This window comes from Thamnophis sirtalis, unplaced genomic scaffold (assembly GCF_051295495.1).
Source record: "Thamnophis sirtalis isolate CommonGarterSnake01/CBP01778 unplaced genomic scaffold, rThaSir2_p1.2 scaffold_2, whole genome shotgun sequence".
Classification (NCBI taxonomy): Eukaryota; Metazoa; Chordata; class Lepidosauria; order Squamata; family Natricidae; genus Thamnophis; species Thamnophis sirtalis.
Window position 1 is genome coordinate 172,880,430 of NW_028261382.1, and position 19,407 is coordinate 172,899,836.

The 19,407-nt window shown below is 41.8% G+C and overlaps 1 protein-coding gene across 1 annotated transcript in view; it reads right to left on the reverse strand.

The window, feature by feature from the left end:
• Positions 1 to 2,558: 2,558 nt before the first annotated feature.
• The window catches only part of LY86 (lymphocyte antigen 86), a 32,025-nt gene continuing 15,176 nt past the window's right edge, over positions 2,559 to 19,407 (reverse strand). The window contains exons 2-5 of the mRNA XM_087707503.1: positions 14,382 to 14,468; positions 12,571 to 12,699; positions 6,143 to 6,195; positions 2,559 to 2,755 (exon numbers count right to left, since the gene is read on the reverse strand). Of these exons, the coding sequence (XP_087563629.1) occupies positions 2,672 to 2,755; positions 6,143 to 6,195; positions 12,571 to 12,699; positions 14,382 to 14,468 (353 nt within the window). The 3' untranslated portion in view covers positions 2,559 to 2,671. The remainder of the gene's footprint in view (positions 2,756 to 6,142; positions 6,196 to 12,570; positions 12,700 to 14,381; positions 14,469 to 19,407) is intronic.

Consider the following 19,407-nt stretch of genomic DNA (forward strand, 5'->3'; position numbering starts at 1 on the left):
TATATTTATTTATTTGTCCATGAGATTTGACAGACTACAAACCTTTCCAGAAAAGAACCTTTTATTTAATCGTGTGGAAAGAAGATATTAAATTGTAGCTTTTGTGTGTGGGAGGAAACAAACACAGTTGATTTCTTATTTTGTTCAGCCCGGGGAAACCTCACAATGAAACCAGAACAAAATTAAGTAGGTAAATTCCCCTCAGGTCTCCTGAGCAAATGGCCGCCCTCCACCTGACTAAGCTGATCTCTTGGCTGAGGAGGATGTTCAGAGAAGTTTCATTTTGCAGGTTTCCAAAATGGCATCCCCTCCACATAAGCACAGATGAGACCAGATTGCTACACGGACTCATCTTTTTTTTCCTGGAAGAAGATGAGGGCAAAATTGCTCATTTTTTGATCCAGTTGGCTGTGGATAGTTGCCCATTTGTGGCTTCATTAGCTTTGCCAAGCCTTGTTTTTCAGTGCAAGATGTTTTCGATGTAGTGCTGCAGATTCCTACTAGGAGTGTAGATCTCCGTCATTCTTACTCTTCCAAAAGACGTATTTTCACACAAGGTTGCCTGCACTGGTGACATGGTCAAAAAGACCAAGATGGTAGTGTTAATCACACAATGGTGGCCACATCTCAGAGGTGGGTTCCTACCAGTTCACACCTATTCGGTAGAACCGGTTCGTCAAATCTACCGAACCGGTTAGAAGAGGTTCCACCAGTGGACCCGGAAAGCAGGCCACACCTACAGAAGAGGTTCCAGCATTTTTTGAAACCCACCACTGGTCCTTGGATATGATTATTCTACACTATCATGCTCCTATTTATAAAACTCAGTGCCTCTGTGAAAGGTGAGGATGACTACTGCGTTTGTGGTGCAATCAGAACATTGCGTGTGTTGAGGTTGTTTTAACGCAAACCAAAGATGCCTTTTAAAAAATAAGTTTACATCATATTCTTATGCATGCCAGTGCTGTGTGTGAGGTAAATTAAGGTGGTTCTGACAAGTGTCGTCGGCATCTTCATATCCGGTCACATGGGTGGCAAGCCACTCCCATCCGGTCACATGGGCGGCAAGCCACTCCCACAAAGGAAGCCACACCCACAGAGTAGGTTCGAACAATTTTTGAAACCCACCACTGCCACATCTGGACTCTTTTGGTTGTTCCTGCATAAATCCCAAAATGTTAAATCTGAGCTGGGCTGATGAGGGGAACAAGGGCATTCAGTCTTGCTTTGATGGGAATGGGAGTTAATAGGAAAATGAACCTCCGGGAAGAGAGTTACAGCAATTTGAAAAGGGAATTTCTCCGGGAAATTCTTTTTTGTGTGTGAATGAACCTAATGGAGGCACAACACATACAGTTTGAACAAAACGTTTTGGAAAAGGAAGCAGACTTTTACAGAAAGTGAAATTAAACATACAATGACAAATCACTTTGAATATAATCAGTTCATTCAAATTTTAACAAATCAACTGAACTCAGCCAGCCTCCTTTTCCATTGTTCAGTATGCTATAATTGGTAGATTGAAGTAAGCTCTCCTTGAACATCTAAAGCTTAGGGTGATTTTAACTGCCTAGATTAGTTCTTCCCAAATCTAGGTAAATTACAGGTTGGCCTCAACTTACGAATTAGGTAAAGTTGAATTCAGTAGTAAATCATGCTGGGTGTTAAGGACATCACTATGTGACCGTGGCCAATTTTACAGTCTTTTTTGTGACAGTTGTTGGGTAAACACGGCAGTCGCTTAGCAAAACCGCTTTAGCCAATGGGCGGTTTTTGGTTTTTTTTGCCAGAAACCTGAAGTAATAGCAATAGCAATAGCAGTTAGACTTATATACCGCTTCATAGGGCTTTCAGCCCTCTCTAAGCGGTTTACAGAGTCAGCATATCGCCCCCAACAACAATCCGGGTCCTCATTTTACCCACCTCGGAAGGATGGAAGGCTGAGTCAACCTTGAGCCGGTGAGATTTGAACAGCCGAACTGCAGTCAACTGAAGTAGCCTGCAGTGCTGCATTTAACCACTGCGCCACCTCGGCTCTTAAGTAAGCGCCAGTTCCTGGCAATACATAAATTGCAGTCATGTGACTATAAACATGCGGACTGGTTAAGTGTCCTGGTTAAGATTGTTAAGTGTCCAGAATACAATCATATGACTTGGGGAGAAGGATGGAATGGAACTGGGTTCTAAGTACCTTTTGGGAGGGGTCTGTGATAATTGTGAATGGTTGCTAAGCAACTGGTTGTAAGTTAAGAGCTACAGGACCCTGTACCCACAATTGGATAAAAATGGGCGGTAATAATATACACGCCCATTACTCATCACAAAAGGGATATTTAAACTGAGTTAAAGATGGTAACATGTACTATATTCAAAAATCTCCCAAAGTATTCCCATTAAGGCAAAAATTGATGAAATTGCAAAGGGTAATCTTGTGAAATAGTATGAATTCATTTAATGATACTACTTTTGTGATACAGGTGGTCCTCAAGTTATGTCCATTCCTTCAGTGACTGTTCAAAGTTACGACGGTGCTGAAGGAAGGGACTTACAGCTGGTCCTTAAAGTTCAATAATTTTTTTTTAATGAACGGTTTTGGGTATTGAAAGAAAAAAGTTTGGGAAAGTTTGGGTCTAGGCGATGCCAGTTCAAAAAGCAACAAAAAAGCAACTTCTCAGTGATTGTGGATATAAAAATTGGCACAAATAATTGTGTGATGGTCTTCGTTGAAGAGCTGAGCTGTTACATTAAATTCGCCCTGTAAGAAAAAGAAAGGAATGAATATGTTCTGAAGAAATTAATTAATTTGCGGAGACTGGCACTTCTCTTCCAGAATGTTACTGTGGCTGCTGTTTTTTAATTAGTCAAATTAGTCGAGAAACCCAATATATGGCAATTATCAAAAGCAATCGTGCAACTGAGGCTGGCATTGAAATAAACTGAAAAACTAAAACTTTCGAATGACTTAAGAAAGCCCAATAAGATGAGATTGTTTTAACTGGGCGAAAGTGCTCTTTTCCTCATTTATTTATTTATTTATTTATTTATTTATTTATTTATTTATTTATTTATTTATTTATTTATTTATTTATTTATTTATTTATTTATTTATTTATTTATTTATTTATTTATTTATTTATTTATTTATTTATTTATTTATTTATTTATTTATTTATTTGACTTATATACCGCTTCATAGGGCTGCCAGCCCTCTCTAAGCGGTTTACAATTTTTTTTTTTTAGCAAATTGAGTCAGCAACTTGCCCCCACAGTCTGGGTCCTCATTTCACCCACCTCGGAAGGATGGAAGGCTGAGTCGACCTTGAGCCGGTGAGATTTGAACCGCTGAACTGCAGATAGAAGTCAGCTAAAGTGGCCTGCAGTGCTGCACCCTAACCACTGCGCCACCTCGGCTCATGCTGCTACAGCATAATTCCTTGAAGGCTGAAAGCAATAAATTCACAGGCAAAAGGAAGACAAAGTTACAGCAGAACATCTGATCACGAAAGCTTCTGACCACGACCAAATCAGGTTCTGAGCCAAAAATTCACAAATCCCCCCCCCCCCGGCCAATTTCCCCTTCTGTGCCATTTTTATTGCAAGCGCCAAATTTCCAAAATTAGGTTCGGCCCACGACCAAATCGGTTTGCGACCAAAATTATGGAAGGATTTATGGCTGTGACCAGAGGTTCTACTGTATTTGCTTTAGCAAAGGGATCTGAGAATCCATTTGTCTGAAGAGTCATCCTTTGAATCTGCTGGTTTTCTGCTCTTTGTAAACCTTAAAGTATCAGGATAATATTGGGACTGTTGGGGTAATAAATGTAATGACAACTAGCAGTGTAACACATAAACTTCCTGCATTTTCTCTTCCTCCTTATATCATACTTTCCTAAATAAAGTTGATCGATATATATATGTTGTGGCCCAGTAGGAGCCGTTGAAGCTGCCACCAGACTCCGACAGCGAGGGGCCCTATGAATCGGCTCTGGAGGATGTGGAGGACCCTGGACAGGGTTCCGACTCTGAGCAGGGCGCAGAGAGGCTGGTTGGCCACCAGGAGGCACCTGAGCCTTGGACCAGTGGGGAGGAGACAAGGGAGAGTGATCCGGACGCCAGCAGTGAGTTGTTCCTGGATGCATGCTATCGAAGAGCTACTCGGCGTCAGGAGAAATTACGTAATTACAGGAGATAATTACACTCAGCTGGTGATCATTAGGCTCCTCTCCAGACTATAAAAGGACTGCTTGTGCACATCCTCTTGCAGAAGTCAACGCAGAAACCAATGTTGGAGAACATTATTGTGAGCTTGGCAGGCTGGATTGCTGCCACGGCTTATCTGTGCATCTGCCATCACTTTATCAGGACAGGACAGAACAGGACAGGAAGTCCCCTAATTGCTGCTGAACAAAACTTGCCAGCTTCGCTGACTACTTGGCATGCTAGTTGTCACTACTAATATTTGTTCAACAACCGGTGTTATGTATTGAATGTATATAGTTGTGTTAACTGTGCTAAAATGAAACTATCCTTTAAGTGACTCTAACTGCTAACTGTGCTAAAGTGAAACTAATCTTTAGATGACCCCCAACTGTTTTGAAGGGGAAATTAGAACATTTATATTTGGGTGGGCTTTTTCTAGTTCTATGATTGGTTAAGGTCCTGTGGGCCTAGATTACAAATGACAGGCATTTGCCTGCAGTTCCTCAGTCCCATTTTTGAGTCAATAAATACTGTTGCAGTAATGCTGGTCTGGTTCCTGCCAACTGAAACCCAAAACACAACAACAACACAAGTTGTTGCATTACACAATTGCATTATAGAGTTAAATCATTTGCTCATAAGCTTTCCCTGATCTCCTATGAAGTGCTCTGCTGATCAAACCCAAATTTTCTTGAGTCTGGCTTCTGTTCTTATCATGGCTATTTTCTAATGTATATTTCTATTTTTTTAATATATATATTCTCGTGGCACGACAAAACCGCACTCGACTAAAGCGCACCCGATTAAACCGCGTCGCTGACGTCATCAACAGAGCGACAACAGTGAGCGCGGAGAAAGAAGGGCGCTTTAAATAGTGCTTTAAGCCGATTCAACTTAAGGTAAGGGTTAGGTTTAGGGTTAGGTTTAGGGTTAGGTTAAGGGTTAGGTTTAGGTTTAGGGTTAGGTTAAGGGTTAGGATTAGGTTTAGGGTTAGGTTAAGGGTTAGGATTAGGTTTAGGGTTAGGTTAAGGGTTAGGGTTAGGGTTAGGTTAAGGTTAGGTTTAGGGTTAGGTTTAGGATTAGGTTTAGGGGGGTTAGGTTTAGGTTTAGGGGTTAAATTTAGGTTTAGCGTTTACAGCGTGCTTTTTTCTCCGCGCTGTTGTCGCGCTGTGATGACGTCAGCTACGTGGTTTCGTCGAGCGCCCTTTAGTCGAACGCGGTTTTGTGGTGGAACCATATATTCTATTTTTTTTAAGCCAAGAATTCTATTTGTCATTGAGTGCTACACTTGGAGCCACTCTTCACAATTCGTTTGGACAAGATCTACATTTGATTTGGTTTGATTTACACTGAAATTTAAAGAAAGCTTAAAATTGTTCCTCTGCTGTTTTTAATTATCTTTGTCTGCCACATTAGACATTACAATGCACTGTAGTAACAGTTTTCTCTAGAGTATTCAAGTAACCCTGGAGTCAAGCTATGTATCTCTATCCTGTGTAGCTGTCAACCAGGTTGTCCTATGAGAAAACAATAGCAATAGCAATAGCAGTTAGACTTATATACCGCTTCATAGGGCTTTCAGCCCTCTCTAAGCAGTTTACAGAGTCAGCATATCGCCCCCACAATCTGGGTCCTCATTTTACCCACCTCAGAAGGATGGAAGGCTGAGTCAACCTTGAGCCGGTGAGATTTGAACCGCTGAACTGCAGATAACAGTCAGCTGAAGTGGCCTGCAGTACTGCACCCTAACCACTGCGCCACCTTGGCTCTAAAACATGATCCTTATGCATGAGATTTTACTAGATAATGTTGCGACAACCACATTCCTCTTTAACATGTCTTAATTCTCCAGTAGGTTCATTTCTATTGCATCCTATTAGACATTTGAACAAATAATGTTTTTCCTTCATAAAATTTAGAAATAATTGGGGAAAAAACGTACTTGTGGGATGTTCTCCATGTTCAGAGAGACGGGCCCTGCGTAGTAAATATATTCTGCAAAACAAACATTTCCAGTGATGAGCAAGAAAACTGGGTGAAACAGCACCTATTTTATACCATGAATGCCATGAATAACCTCTATGATTAAAACACCCCACATGTACTCACAGAGAAACACTCTCTTGGATGGAAACCAAGAATCAGATCCCTGCTCAGTAATTAATTTAGATGAAACATTACTATTCTAATACAGACTTGACACGCCGTCTTTAGCTCTCTGAAATAATGAGCTGCTGAATTTTTTTAACAATGCTGTTCCTGTCACTTTGTGTATGGCTTAAAGGTTAATAATAGTATTTATTAACACGTAATCTTACTATTTACAGTGGCTTTTCAAATCAAGGCCAATAGTCCACTTCCAACTGACTCCGCTATATACAAATTTCCAATCCTTAAAAAATAGTAAATATTTAATTCTTTGCACATGTCAGACAATCCCGGACCCACACAAAATTGTAATGACGCTGCAATAAGTCAGCATGGAGGTTACTGAGAACATGCATTCTTTGTTTTTGCCTCTTTATTACACAGAGACAATAAAATAATAATCCTCCCAATCAAACCTAAAACATGAATCATAACTCAAGTCAAAAAGTCTAATGAAATAAAAAGGCAGTTCAAGTCTACCACTGTTTCAACCAAGATACCTTACTCTCAGTATATGATTCAGTTAATAGTCTGTACTTGAGAGACCGCCTTCTGCCGATCACCTCCCTACGACCAATTAGATCGCACAGACTGGGCCTCCTCCGAATCCCATCTGCCAGTCAATGCCGACTGGCGACCACACGGAGGAGAGCCTTTTCTGTTGCAGCTCCGACCCTGTGGAACGATCTCCCCGTTGAGATCCGTACCCTCACCACCATCCAGACCTTCCGCACAGCCCTCAAGATCTGGCTCTCCCAGCAGGCCTGGGGATAGGTTTCCAATTCACCCGCCCGAGTGTTTGATTGCTGAACGAAAGTTGTGTTTTTACTATTTTTCTTTGTTCACATTTTGTTTTGTTTTTTTGACACTGCACCCCCCTCCCTTGTGGTTGTAAGCCGCCCTGAGTCCCCTCAGGGAAAAGGGCGGCCTATAAATCCCAATAAACTCAAACTCAAACTCAAACTGTTAAATGCACTGAGGGAGTTAGGTTCTTTGTTTAGAGATCATAAAACTATTTATAATTCTGGTGTAGGCCATGCTGCATATGTGCTCAGAAGTTCCTTACATTCCCCGCCTAAATGTTCTTGTTTATCTTTTTGATTTTTTCACAGAGAAAGGATAATAGCTGAACTATGCATGCATGCTTTCAAGGCATCCTGAAACAACAACAAGAGGCAGAAAAAGCCGCTTCAAAGTTTATAATCGGTGGCTTTCTACCAGCAGCCTCCGATTGGATGAGCTCCAGGCTCATTTTGGTTTCCCTTCAGTGTTTGGCCAGACCTAGGGTAGGGCCAGGATTTCCTTTACAATCTTCTCCTGGTTCCCCAGAGGGCTGGTTTCTAGTGAATATTTGTGTGTGTGTGTGTGTGTGTGGTGGGTTTCAAAATTTTTTCGAACCTACAAACCTGTGGGTTTGGCCTCCTTTGTGGGAGTGGCTTGGCAGCCATGTGAAAGAAGGGCGCTTTAAATAGCGCTTTGAAAGCAAGCCGATTCAACTTAAGGTAAGGGTTAGGTTTAGGGTTAGGTTTAGGGTTAGGTTAAGGGTTAGGGTTAGGTTTAGGGTTAGGGTTAGGGTTAGGGTTAGGTTTAGGGTTAGGTTTAGCGTTAGGTTTAGCGTTAGGTTTAGCGTTAGGTTTAGCGTTAGGTTTAGGGTTAGGTTTAGGATTAGGTTTAGGGGGGTTAGGTTTAGGTTTAGGGGTTAATTTTAGGTTTAGGGTTTACAGCGTGCTTCTGTCTCCGCGCTGTTGTCGCCCTGTTGATGACGTCAGCTATGCGGTTTAGTCGGACGCGGTTTAGTCGAGCGCGGTTTTGTGGTGGAACCGATGAATACCACCTCTGGTGTGGCACCAGCAAAGGGGACTGTATTATTAATAAACACGTGTTTTCCCACTGATTAATTTTTTTTAATGATTTTAATAATTACAGTATTTCATTTTTGCATTTATGTGTTTTGGTATTTTTTTTTTTTAAAAAAAACCTTTGTTAAGCCATCCAAGGTCATGTATCTGAGATGGATGGCTACGTAAGTTGAACGAACAAACAAAAGAACAGCGTTTTCTACTTGTCTGCGTAAGGAACTGTTTGTATGGCTTCTGCAATAGATTGCCTTTCTCCCTCTTGAATCTTCCAGAGGGTTTTTATATTTTATTTCTCAGAATGAGGTAGCTGTCAGGGAGATTTGTGAGCATATGAGAATTAAAGTTTGCCACCAGTCTCATGTCTATAATTTGCATGATGGTGTGCTTCGGTGGCATTGGGTTATTACTGCCTGATATCTTCAAGCTACATAAAAATTGTGCTCGCAGCTCCTCACAGAACATCTTAATGGATGGATTGTGGCATCAGCATGAAGGAAGCTCACAGCAACGTATTCATGATTGTAACTCTGATTAAGATGTCAACGTGGAAGACTTAAGATACCGCTGAATCTGTTTGATGACCTTATTGTGCTATAAATGATGCTCATTTCGCGGTTGATCCGCTATCTATGTATTCCTCAGAATTATTACACAGAACAGGTGATGTTAATTAGCTGGTTAACCAAGCAGAAGATTGGTCAATTCTAATTGGCCAATTACCTCCCTGCGTCCCATCAGATCGCACAGAGTAGGCCTCCTCCGAATTCCATCCGCCAGTCAGTGCCGACTGGCGACTACGCGGAGGAGAGCCTTCTCAGTTGCAGCTCCGACATTATGGAACAACCTCCCCGTGGAGATCCGCACCCTCACCACAGTCCAGGCCTTCCGCACAGCCCTCAAGAACTGGCTATCCCGTCAGGCCTGGGGATAGGATTACTCTCACCCCGCCCGAATGTTGAGTGAATGTTGTGTTTTTATGACCAATTTCCTTTTAATCACGATTCTTTTCTTTTTAAGTCTTGTCTTGCACTCCCTTCCCTTATTGTTGTAAGCCGCCCTGAGTCCCCTCAGGGAAAAGGGCGGCATATAAATTTGCAATAAAACTAAAAAAACTAAACTAAAAAACTAATTCCTAATCCAAATTCCTAAATCTGTTTATAAAGCCTACTCTACTTTCAGCAGAGCTAAGGATCTGAGTTCCCCACTTCCACTTTGGTTACCCTTTTCATTTGATTTGGGGCAAAAAATCAAGTAGCAGATAAGAAGTGGTACACATCCTGCAGAAAACAGAACAAATACATTTTCAACGTTGGCTGATCTGGGAAAAGGTCAAAATTGATTAGTACTCAAATGGAAAACTGTTGCGGCCCAGCAGTATCCGGTTGAGCTGCTGATGGACTCGGATAGCGAGGAACCATATGAGTCTGCAAGGGAAGATGTGGAGGACCCTGGGCAGGGTTCAGACTCAGAGCAGGGACCAGAGAGACTGATTGGCCACCAGGTGGCGCCTGAGCCTTGGATCAGAGGGGAGGAGACAAGAGTGAGTGATCCAGAAAACACCTGGTGAGTTGTTCCGGGATGCATGCCGTCGAAGGGCTACTCGGCGGCAAGAACAACTGCGTAGTTACCGGAGGTGATTACACTCAGCTGCTGGTCATTAAGATCCTCTCCTCATTATAAAAGAGACTGCTTGGCGTAAATGCCGTAACTTATCTTTGGCTCGGAGTGTCTGTTGGTGTGGGACAAGGGGGGTCAGAACACATGACTATCTGAAATTTTCTACTGAATGTTTTGGTTCCTTTTCATTATTTACAGGCTTATCCAGGCTGTTCATTGTTACAACTGATTCTGAATAAGGTGAGATAAAAACATAACAAACGCAGTATAACCTCCACATATCACAAATCAATAAAAACCACCTATATGAAGATACCAGAATAAAACACAGTCAGCGAAACGCAAATAACAACTTCCAATAAGTGGGAGGAAAAAAAACAAGCATTCAGAAACCAGGACTGATTTCTTAATAGACTTTTGAAATGTCAAAGAGGAAGCATTCTGGCCGCTATTATAGGAAATGTGTATTTCTACCTCTCCGGGTAGAAGCTAAGGGCAGTAATATTCTGGGGAATACCCTGGAAGTAATGGATCACTTTGTTTGTGAGCCGAGAACCCAGCTTGGCTCTTCCACTGCCAAGTCACCTAGTTGGCCACAATTGAGGCTAAAATTTCTGTAGCCAAGCAAGACAGATGTTAAATGAGTTTTACCCCATTTTATTTATTTATTTATCTATCTATCTATCTATCTATCTATCTATCTATCTATCTATCTATCTATCTATCTATCTATCATCTATCTATCTATCTATCTATCTATCTATCTATCTATCTATCTATCTATCTATCTATTTATTTATAGGCCGCCCAATCCTGGAGGACTCCGGGTGCCTTACAACGAGGAAAAAAAAATAGTAAAAAATGAAATGAAACAGGTTAAAAACAACACACGTCCATTCGTTTTGATCGGGGCTGGACCTCTACAATGAGGTCAACAGCCCCAGGCCTGCCGGAATAGCCAGGTCTTGACAGCTTTTCTGAAGGCCATGAGAGTGGGTGAGGTTCGGATTTCTGGGGGTAGCTCATTCCAAAGGGTCGGAGCAGCCACAGAGAAGGCTCTCCTCCGGGGAGCCGCCAGCCGACATTGTCTGGCTGACGGCATCTGAAGGAGGCCCACCCTGTGGGATATTACCGGCCGTTGGGAGGAATGTGGCAGTAGGCGGTCTTGCAGGTATGCTGGCCCTAAGCCATGTAGGGCTTTAAAGGTAATGACCAACACCTTGAATTGCGTCCAGAGACCAATAGGTAACCAGTGCAGCTCGCGGAGGATAGGTGTAACATGGGTGTACCTAGGTACACCCAATATCGCTCGCACGGCTGCATTCTGGACTAGTTGCAGTCTCCGAACACTTTTCAAGGGTAGCCCTATGTAGATGACCTTTCTTATGACCTTTCTTGCCTTAACACGTTAAGTGAATCACCATAGTTGTTAAGTTAGTAACACGGTTGTTAAGTGAATCTGACTTCCCCATTGAGTTTGTGTGTCAGACCTGGAAGCCAACTTTTACCTTTGAGACTTCAGGCCTCACACATTTTCTACTGGGGGAATATGGGAGAGGGGATTATACAGAGTGTGGGTGATATTTAACCATGATAACATTCTTTCTCAGAAAGTTAAGGTCATCTGGCTCTGCAGCTGTGATAAGATGACTGAGGGGGGCATCTCCTGTTTTGGATGGTGTCATGTGAGGTTCACCAACAAAAGGGCGAACGACAAAACCGCACCTGACTAAACCGCGGTGACAAAACCGCGTGTTCTAAAGTGCTCCGACGAATGAGCGCTGAATCGTGCTGACAACAGCGCGGCTACAGAAGCGCGCTGTAAAACTAAACCTAACCCTAAACCTAAACCTAACCCTAAACGTAACGCTAACCCTAACCCTAAACGTAACGCTAAACCTAACCCTAAACCTAACCCTAACCCTAACCCTAAACCTAACCCTAAACCTAACCCTAAACCTAACCCTAAACCTAACCCTAAACCTAACCCTAAACCTAACCCTAAACCTAACCCTAAACCTAACCCTAAACCTAACCCTCAACCTAACCCTCAACCTAACCCTCAACCTAACCCTAAACCTAACCCTAAACCTAACCCTAAACCTAACCCTGAACCTAACCCTGAACCTAACCCTAAAACTAACCCTCAACCTAACCCTAACCCTAACCCTAATCCTGAACCTAACCCTAAACCTAACCCTAAACGTAACCCTAAACCTAACCCTAAATCTTAAGTTAAATCGGCTTTCTGTCGACGCGCTGTTGTAAAGAGCCCTTCTGTCTCCGCGCTGTTGTCACCGCGCTGTTGTCGGCACGTTGATGACATCGTGGTTTTAGCGACGCGGTTTAGTCGGGCGCAGTTTTGTCGTTCACCCTTTTGTCGGGTCACAGTCATGTGACGGATATGGGCAGCGACTTGAACTTTCTTTTGGGTGGGGAAAACATGGAAGCTTTCAGATTCGGGTTTTTCCAGATGCGCCAATATGACATCTTTAATAAAATGGAACTTTGAGGGAACTCAAGCCTTAGAGTCTTCTTTCATTGGGGGTGTTACTTGGAACCCTGACAGGAAGCTCCCAAAACATGATCACTTGAGCCAGGACACTGCAACCAACATAAATACAGGCCAGTTGCCAAGCATCTAAATTTTGATCTTGTGAACAGGGGGATGCTGCAACAGTTGCTAGTGTGAAAAATGGGTCACGTCACTTTTTTAACGCTGTTGTATGAAGGAAAAAAAAATTACCTCCTTTCTTCTTTCCACAGAATTGAAACTGGGGCTGATTTCGTTCACAAACTTGCTTGCTGTAAAGTGGTACAATCTGTCCGTTAACGGTAAAACTGAAATCCACATAGAGTTCATTGATGGCATGCCCTGTGGAATAGATGTAGTACGAATCTTATCAGGAAGTACACAAGAACAAGGCCTTGCCACTTTGCTTAGTTTTCATAAAAGGAAAGAGAGAGAGGGTGTGACAACGCACATGTGTGTGTGTGAAATGTGGCCTATACAACATGTCTCACCCATTGTGAATCCCCAAACTTAAAGCAATTGGACACTCTAACTTACACCCAATTACTTAAGAGAAATATCTACATTGGGATCAGTGGTGGGATTCAAATAATTTAACAACCGGTTCTCTGCCATAATGGCCAGCTGGGTAGGCATAGCTCGGTGGTCAAGTGACAATGTGGCCATGGCCAACTCACGTCGATGGGTGCTTCGCCTTAGCTGTGACAATGTAATAAGGGTTAACCGGAGAGGCAGTTTCTGTAAGCAGGGCAATAAAGATGAGGCTAGAAACAACACCAGAATTTTTTCCTTCCTGCCTTTCTTACACGATTAGCCTTGTAAAGTGGGGAAAAAAACAAAAGGAGATTCCTTCCAACAATCGGTTCTCTGAACTGCTTAGAAAGTTACGTATAATAATAATGGAATAATAATAATATAAGAATGGCAAAGAAAAAGAATAACTATGTGAATGTATATCTATAACTGTATGTAAGAGAATAAATGACAGTAAAAATATAAAGCATAATATAGGTAAATAATATTTGGTCATAAGTAGCTAAGTATAAATAAATAAAGAATTGTACCTAAAAATGGATAACGAACAAGGAGATTATGAACGCAAGATAGAAATGTATAGTAGGGAAAATACTAACTGCAAAGAAACTGATTCGGAACTGCGGTATGATATATGATGGAACTTATTGTTCCTATGTTGTTTTTAAGTTATGTGTTTGTTTCTGTTGATGTACTTATGTGTATAAAATAATTTTTTTTTAAAAGAAAGTTACGAACCGGTTCTCCCAAATAGGTGCGAACCGGCTGAATCCCACCACTGATTGGGATGTAGTGGGAGTTTGGTTTTGATTTAACAATTGCAAAAGCCATCCTCAGTAAGTTTCATGCTTGGGACAAAATTATAGTGTGGCTCAGACTGGCTTAAAAACCTATTTGATTCTTGCAAGATCAGAGTTGAACAAAACTGAACTCTGATAGTCAAGGAAGGACAGATGGCTAGATGCAAAAAAATCAGGCTACCCTGTAGATGGCCGTCACAGGCAGTCATACTACCAGCAAGACTAATAACCATTGATGCCCATGACTTATATGAACTGGCCCAATCTTTTCTTGAAGCCAGCCATGTCTGTAGCCCATACCACATTAGTAATAGCAATAGCCGTTAGACTTATATACCGCTTCATAGGGCTTTCAGCCTTCTCTAAGCGGTTTACAGAGTCAGCATATTGCCCAAACAACAATCCGATATATATATGAGCATGATAGTGTAGAATAATCATATCCAAGGACCAGTGGTGGGTTTCAAAAAATGTTGGACCCTCTTCTGTAGGTGTGGCCTGCTTTCCGGGTCCACTGGTGGAACCTCTTCTAACCGGTTTGGTAGATTTGACGAACCGGTTCTACCGAATAGGTGTGAACTGGTAGGAACCCACCTCTGTTCAGGACCCAAAGCAGTCTCTTAACCATTGAACGACTGCCCATTCATACTGTTGATGCAGCACTACAGAGCAGTGAATTGCTATACTTACTTAAAACAGTTGCTAATCGGATGGTAACATCTCTGCCGGCGATATAGGTGCAGCTGTCAACACTCAGAGCAATATCTTGCAGAGGATCTGCAGAGAAAAACAAGATGCAAAACAAGAGCGATTGGTTTTACAGTAGTCTAGATAAGAGTTATAATAGTGTAGATGACAAAACACCAGAAAGATATTTCTTAATCTTGCTTTCAGTCCAATCATCTTCACAGTTCCTGTGGACGTGATCTCTGCGGATCACTCTGCTTTCTGCCTGGAAGATTCAACAGGGAAGGGAATTGAAAGCCCGTGGGCCTTGTCCTCTTGACACCATAACTTGATTAAGCAACCGAACTTCCTGAGTAGAAGCAAATGTGGGGGAACCAGACTTTTCTGTGTAGCTTGCCCTGAAATGCCACTTCTGCAATGCCAGTGTTGAAATTTAAACAGGAAGCACCTTGCTTCTTCAGGATGTGACCGGACCACCAAAGAATCCCTCCAACTTTCCAAGCTCTTCCTCAATTTCTTTTTGACAGAGCCTCTCAGATCTCCCTTTAAGTATCATCAGCCCCCATAGATCAACCTTAGAAATTTCTCTGACTTCCTTACACAGAATAATTTTATACCTGTATGTTTTGTAGCTTTTCCTTCTCTCTTATTCTGTGGAGAAATAGATGCCATATTTAAATTTAGCAGACTTGTCTGCAGAAGACACAGTGACAAACTGTGCTGTAGGTAATTCTGCAACGCCAGCAGCAGAGGTGGAATTCAACAGGTTCTGGAGAACCGGTAGCATACATTTTGAATAGTTTGGAGAATTGGCAAATACCACATCTGGCCCCAAGGTTGGGTGGGAACGGAGATTTTGCAATATCCTTCCCCTGCCACACCCACCAAGCCATGCCCACAGAACCAGTAGTAAAAAAAATGAATTTCATCACTGACCAGCAGCCTTATTTTGTTCAAAATGAGTGGCATGTTTCTGTGGCTACATGGCACATAGCATGAATGGAGAGAAAGAGACCCCAAATAGAGAAGGTCAGTATCATAATTTACAATGTATTCATTTGATAGTTGGAAACAGATGTAGCACATATAAGTTTGTGCATCAGAAGTTTTCTTTATGCCTTTTATATATATATATATATATATATATATATATATATATATATATATATATATATATATATATATATATATATATATATATATATATATATATATATATATATACACACACACACACACACACACACACACACATATATGAATGACTTTAAATATATACCTTTCTCCCTGACTCAGCTGATAAGGAGAGGAACTCTGTGGCTTAATGGTTAACACAGCTGCCTAAGATGCAATACAGCACAGGTTCAAATCCCAGTAAGGGTATGGCTAGCTGATGAGAGCTAAATAGCTTGAAATAGATCTATACTAGTCTCCCTTTATTTATTTATCAGCACAAATACAACACACACACACACACACACACATGTATATATATATGTATGTATATGTATATGTGTGTGTAATAATAATTTATATAATAATATATTATATATATATTATTTGTGCTGATAAATAAATAAAGGGAGACTAGTATAGATCTATTTCAAGCTATTTAGCTCTCATCAGCTAGCCATACCCTTACTGGGATTCGAACCTGTGCTGTATTGCATCTTAGGCAAACGTCTTAGCCATTAAGCCACAGGTCTCCTCCTTATCAGCTTAATATTATATTATATTATATCTCATCAATGGATGAAGTTTCTGCACCAATGGATGAAGTAAGAACTATTTTAATAAATGTTTATGCTGTGATTTTCAAAACAAAGCCACAGGTAACAAGGAAGATAGTATTATAAGGAAACAGGAATAGAATCCTTTCTTATTCTACCTGGCAAAGTCAGTTTCGTTTTTGTTTTATCATTGCAATGGAGCATTGCTGAATATTTTTGTTTCTTTAACACTTTCGACAATTATTTTGCAATCCCACCATCACTGAGATATCATAAGTAGGCTATGAAACCATTTTCTAACACCAACGTCTTAACATCTCCTTTCTGTGCTATCAATTCCCCTTTTTGTCCTCAGCTGATTTTTAGATGAGCTATTTGACTTTGCACAAAAATATTTATCCTTTTTTTTATTCTCCTATTCACGCATGCAGATGGTACAGTATAGAACACGAGGCCTATAAAGGGACCTGTTTGCTACAGGTGCCACTTGTAGCATTTTCAGCCTTTGCAGTCAAGTCTTCAAGGGTAGATTATTTGCATTCCTGCAACAGGAACAGATGTGCAGCAGTTGGTATTTTGTTGGTTGATATGTTTTCAGATGGAGTAAAAAAGCAAAAAAAAAAAAGGCGAATTGTTGTCTGGGAACTTGCTGTTTGTGCTATTGTTTTTCCTTGCTCCTTCCAATGATATTGCTGCTTTGGATAATTTGAGCCTTTGCAGGCAGCTGATGGCACACAGGATTATAAGCTTGGGGAGTAGCCAGTTGATAGAATGATTTCATAATCTTTCTAAAACATTAGACGTTGATGGTGTTAGTCTGGGTTTTATGCAGTGGTGGGTTTCAAAAATTGTTCGAACCTACTCTGTGGGTGTGGCCTCCTTTGTGGGAGTGGCTTGCCACCCATGTGACCGGATATGAAGATGCCGACGACACTTGTCAGAACCACCTTAAATTACCTCACACACAGCACTGGCATGCATAAGAATAGGATGTAAACTTGTTTTTTAAAAGGCATCTTTGGTTTGCGTTAAAGCAACTTCAACACATGCAATGTTCTGATTGCACTACAAACACAGTAGTCATCCTTACCTTTCACAGAAGCACTGAGTTTTATAAATAGGAGCATGATAGTGTAGAATAATCATATCCAAGGACCAGTGGTGGGTTTCAAAAATTCAAAAACCTCTTCTGTAGGTGTGGCCTGCTTTCCGGGTCCACTGGTGGAACCTCTTCTAACCGGTTCGGTAGATTTGACGAACCGGTTCTACTGAATAGGTGCGAACCCACCTCTGGTTTTATGATGTCTAACTTGTCAGCCATCCTTGTTTTACCAGTTGTCTGAATAGCAGCTTGTGGGGACTAAACGGATTGATAAAGGGAAAATGCTCTACACAGACTATAAAACTCTCTCCACTTTATTGACTCACAAGTTCCAAAAACTGGTGCAGAATAATTTGTGCAGGAAAAATGCACAGATGTGAGGGGTGCGTGTGTGAGGTCCAGTTTACTGCTTATTGAGTTACTCAGTTCCATCCACCCATCCACCCATCAATCATTCCGCAGGCTGAAAAAATAGACTTCCTGAATTCTCACAGAGTCAAAGTGTTTATCTTCCTTTCTCAGGAGGAAATTATGCTGTGCTTCAACCCTCTCATTTCCCCTCCACACTTGAGAAACAGACAGCCCTGCTGAATTTCTAGATTTCTCTCTATGTATTCTTTTTTCCCCCAGAACCACTTGAAAAATTAGAGCTTTTTCTTCAAAAACCACTCGTGTTATAACATCCCCCTCTTGATGTGTTGTGTGTGGGGTTTTCTGCATTCTTGAATATTTGACTTGGCAATTCAGTTCAAAGGTGATTTGATTTGGATCTCTAAACCGAAGTATATTTCCAAACAGAATTAGCAAAGTGTTCTGACTCAAATCAGGCTTTCTGATGCTAGACTCTGTGCCTTTGGAAATACTGTCTCCAAAAGCAGTTCAGACATCTGAATCAAACTGCACTGATGGTAGAAAGAATGAACTGTATTACACAGCAAATCTAATAGTTCAAATAGGAGTTTATCTCCTCTGTTTATTTGTTAGATGTATTGTATATCCTGCCTCTGCTTTAGAGATTCAAGGCCTTGTACACAACACTCCTTCCTCTTAATTTTTTTTTTTTAGATTGGCTGAGCCAAAAGACTATGGTGCTCCCATGTTGCGCCCCTTTTAGGCAGCCTGCACTAGTTGCCGGTTGTCTTCCGGGTGCGATTCAAGGTACTAATTATGACCTTTAAAGCGCTCCATGGCTTAGGCCCAGGGTACCTGCGAGACCACCTACTGCCACCGGTAGCCTCCCACCGTCCAGTGCGATCCCACAGAGTTGGCCTCCTCAGGGTGCCATCAGCCAGACAGTGTCGGCTAGCGACCCCCAGGGGGAGAGCCTCCTCTGTGGGACCCCCTTCCCTCTGGAATGAGCTGCCCCCGGAGCTTCGTATAATCCCCGACCTCCGGTCCTTCCGACGTGCCCTAAAAAGTTGGCTTTTCCAGCAAGCCAGCCTGACCTGAACAAAACAAAATAAATTATTGATCATTGTTAATTTTAATTCGATTTTTTTTTTTAAAAAATGTTATTGTTATTTAATTGGGTTTGTTTGGGATATTCTATTTTTTTTTTTAACTTTTCTATTATGTGTTTCTTTTAATATTGTACGCCACCCTGAGTCCTTGGGAGAAGGGCGGCATATAAATCTAATAAACAAAACCAAACCAAACCACTATAATTGGGTTAAAATCACCCTATGAGCCTCCGTGGCTGTTGCGAATCTGCCAGCCAGGCAGAGAGGAGGGATCAAGTGGGGAATTTGCCTTGAGCTTCTGCCTTGCACAGGGGCAAGAGACCTCGGGCGTAGCTTCCCAAAGACTTTCTCTGTTTGTTCCCAAGAGAAGGTAAGCAGCCTGGAAAGATTCTGGTGCATTTATAGGCCGGTGTCCCCCAACTTTTTGGACACCAGGGACTTGTTCCGTGGAGAGAGTTTTTTCCGCAGACTGGTGGGGGCGTAGTTTTGCCTGCTGCCAGCATCCTGCAGTTGGAGCTTGCCTTGTTTCTGACATGCCATGGACTGGGGGCTGAGGGCTGGGGACTCCTGCTGTAGATAGACTATAATGAAGTAGTCAACGTGAACCTTTCACATGTGGATCTAATTACCTGCACTTGACAGTGGCTGAGGCTAGACTTGAATCAAGGTCTTTTTGATACCAGCCTGTTCTGACCCGCCCCACCTCGTCCTACACCAAAGCACACTGAGACAAAGAT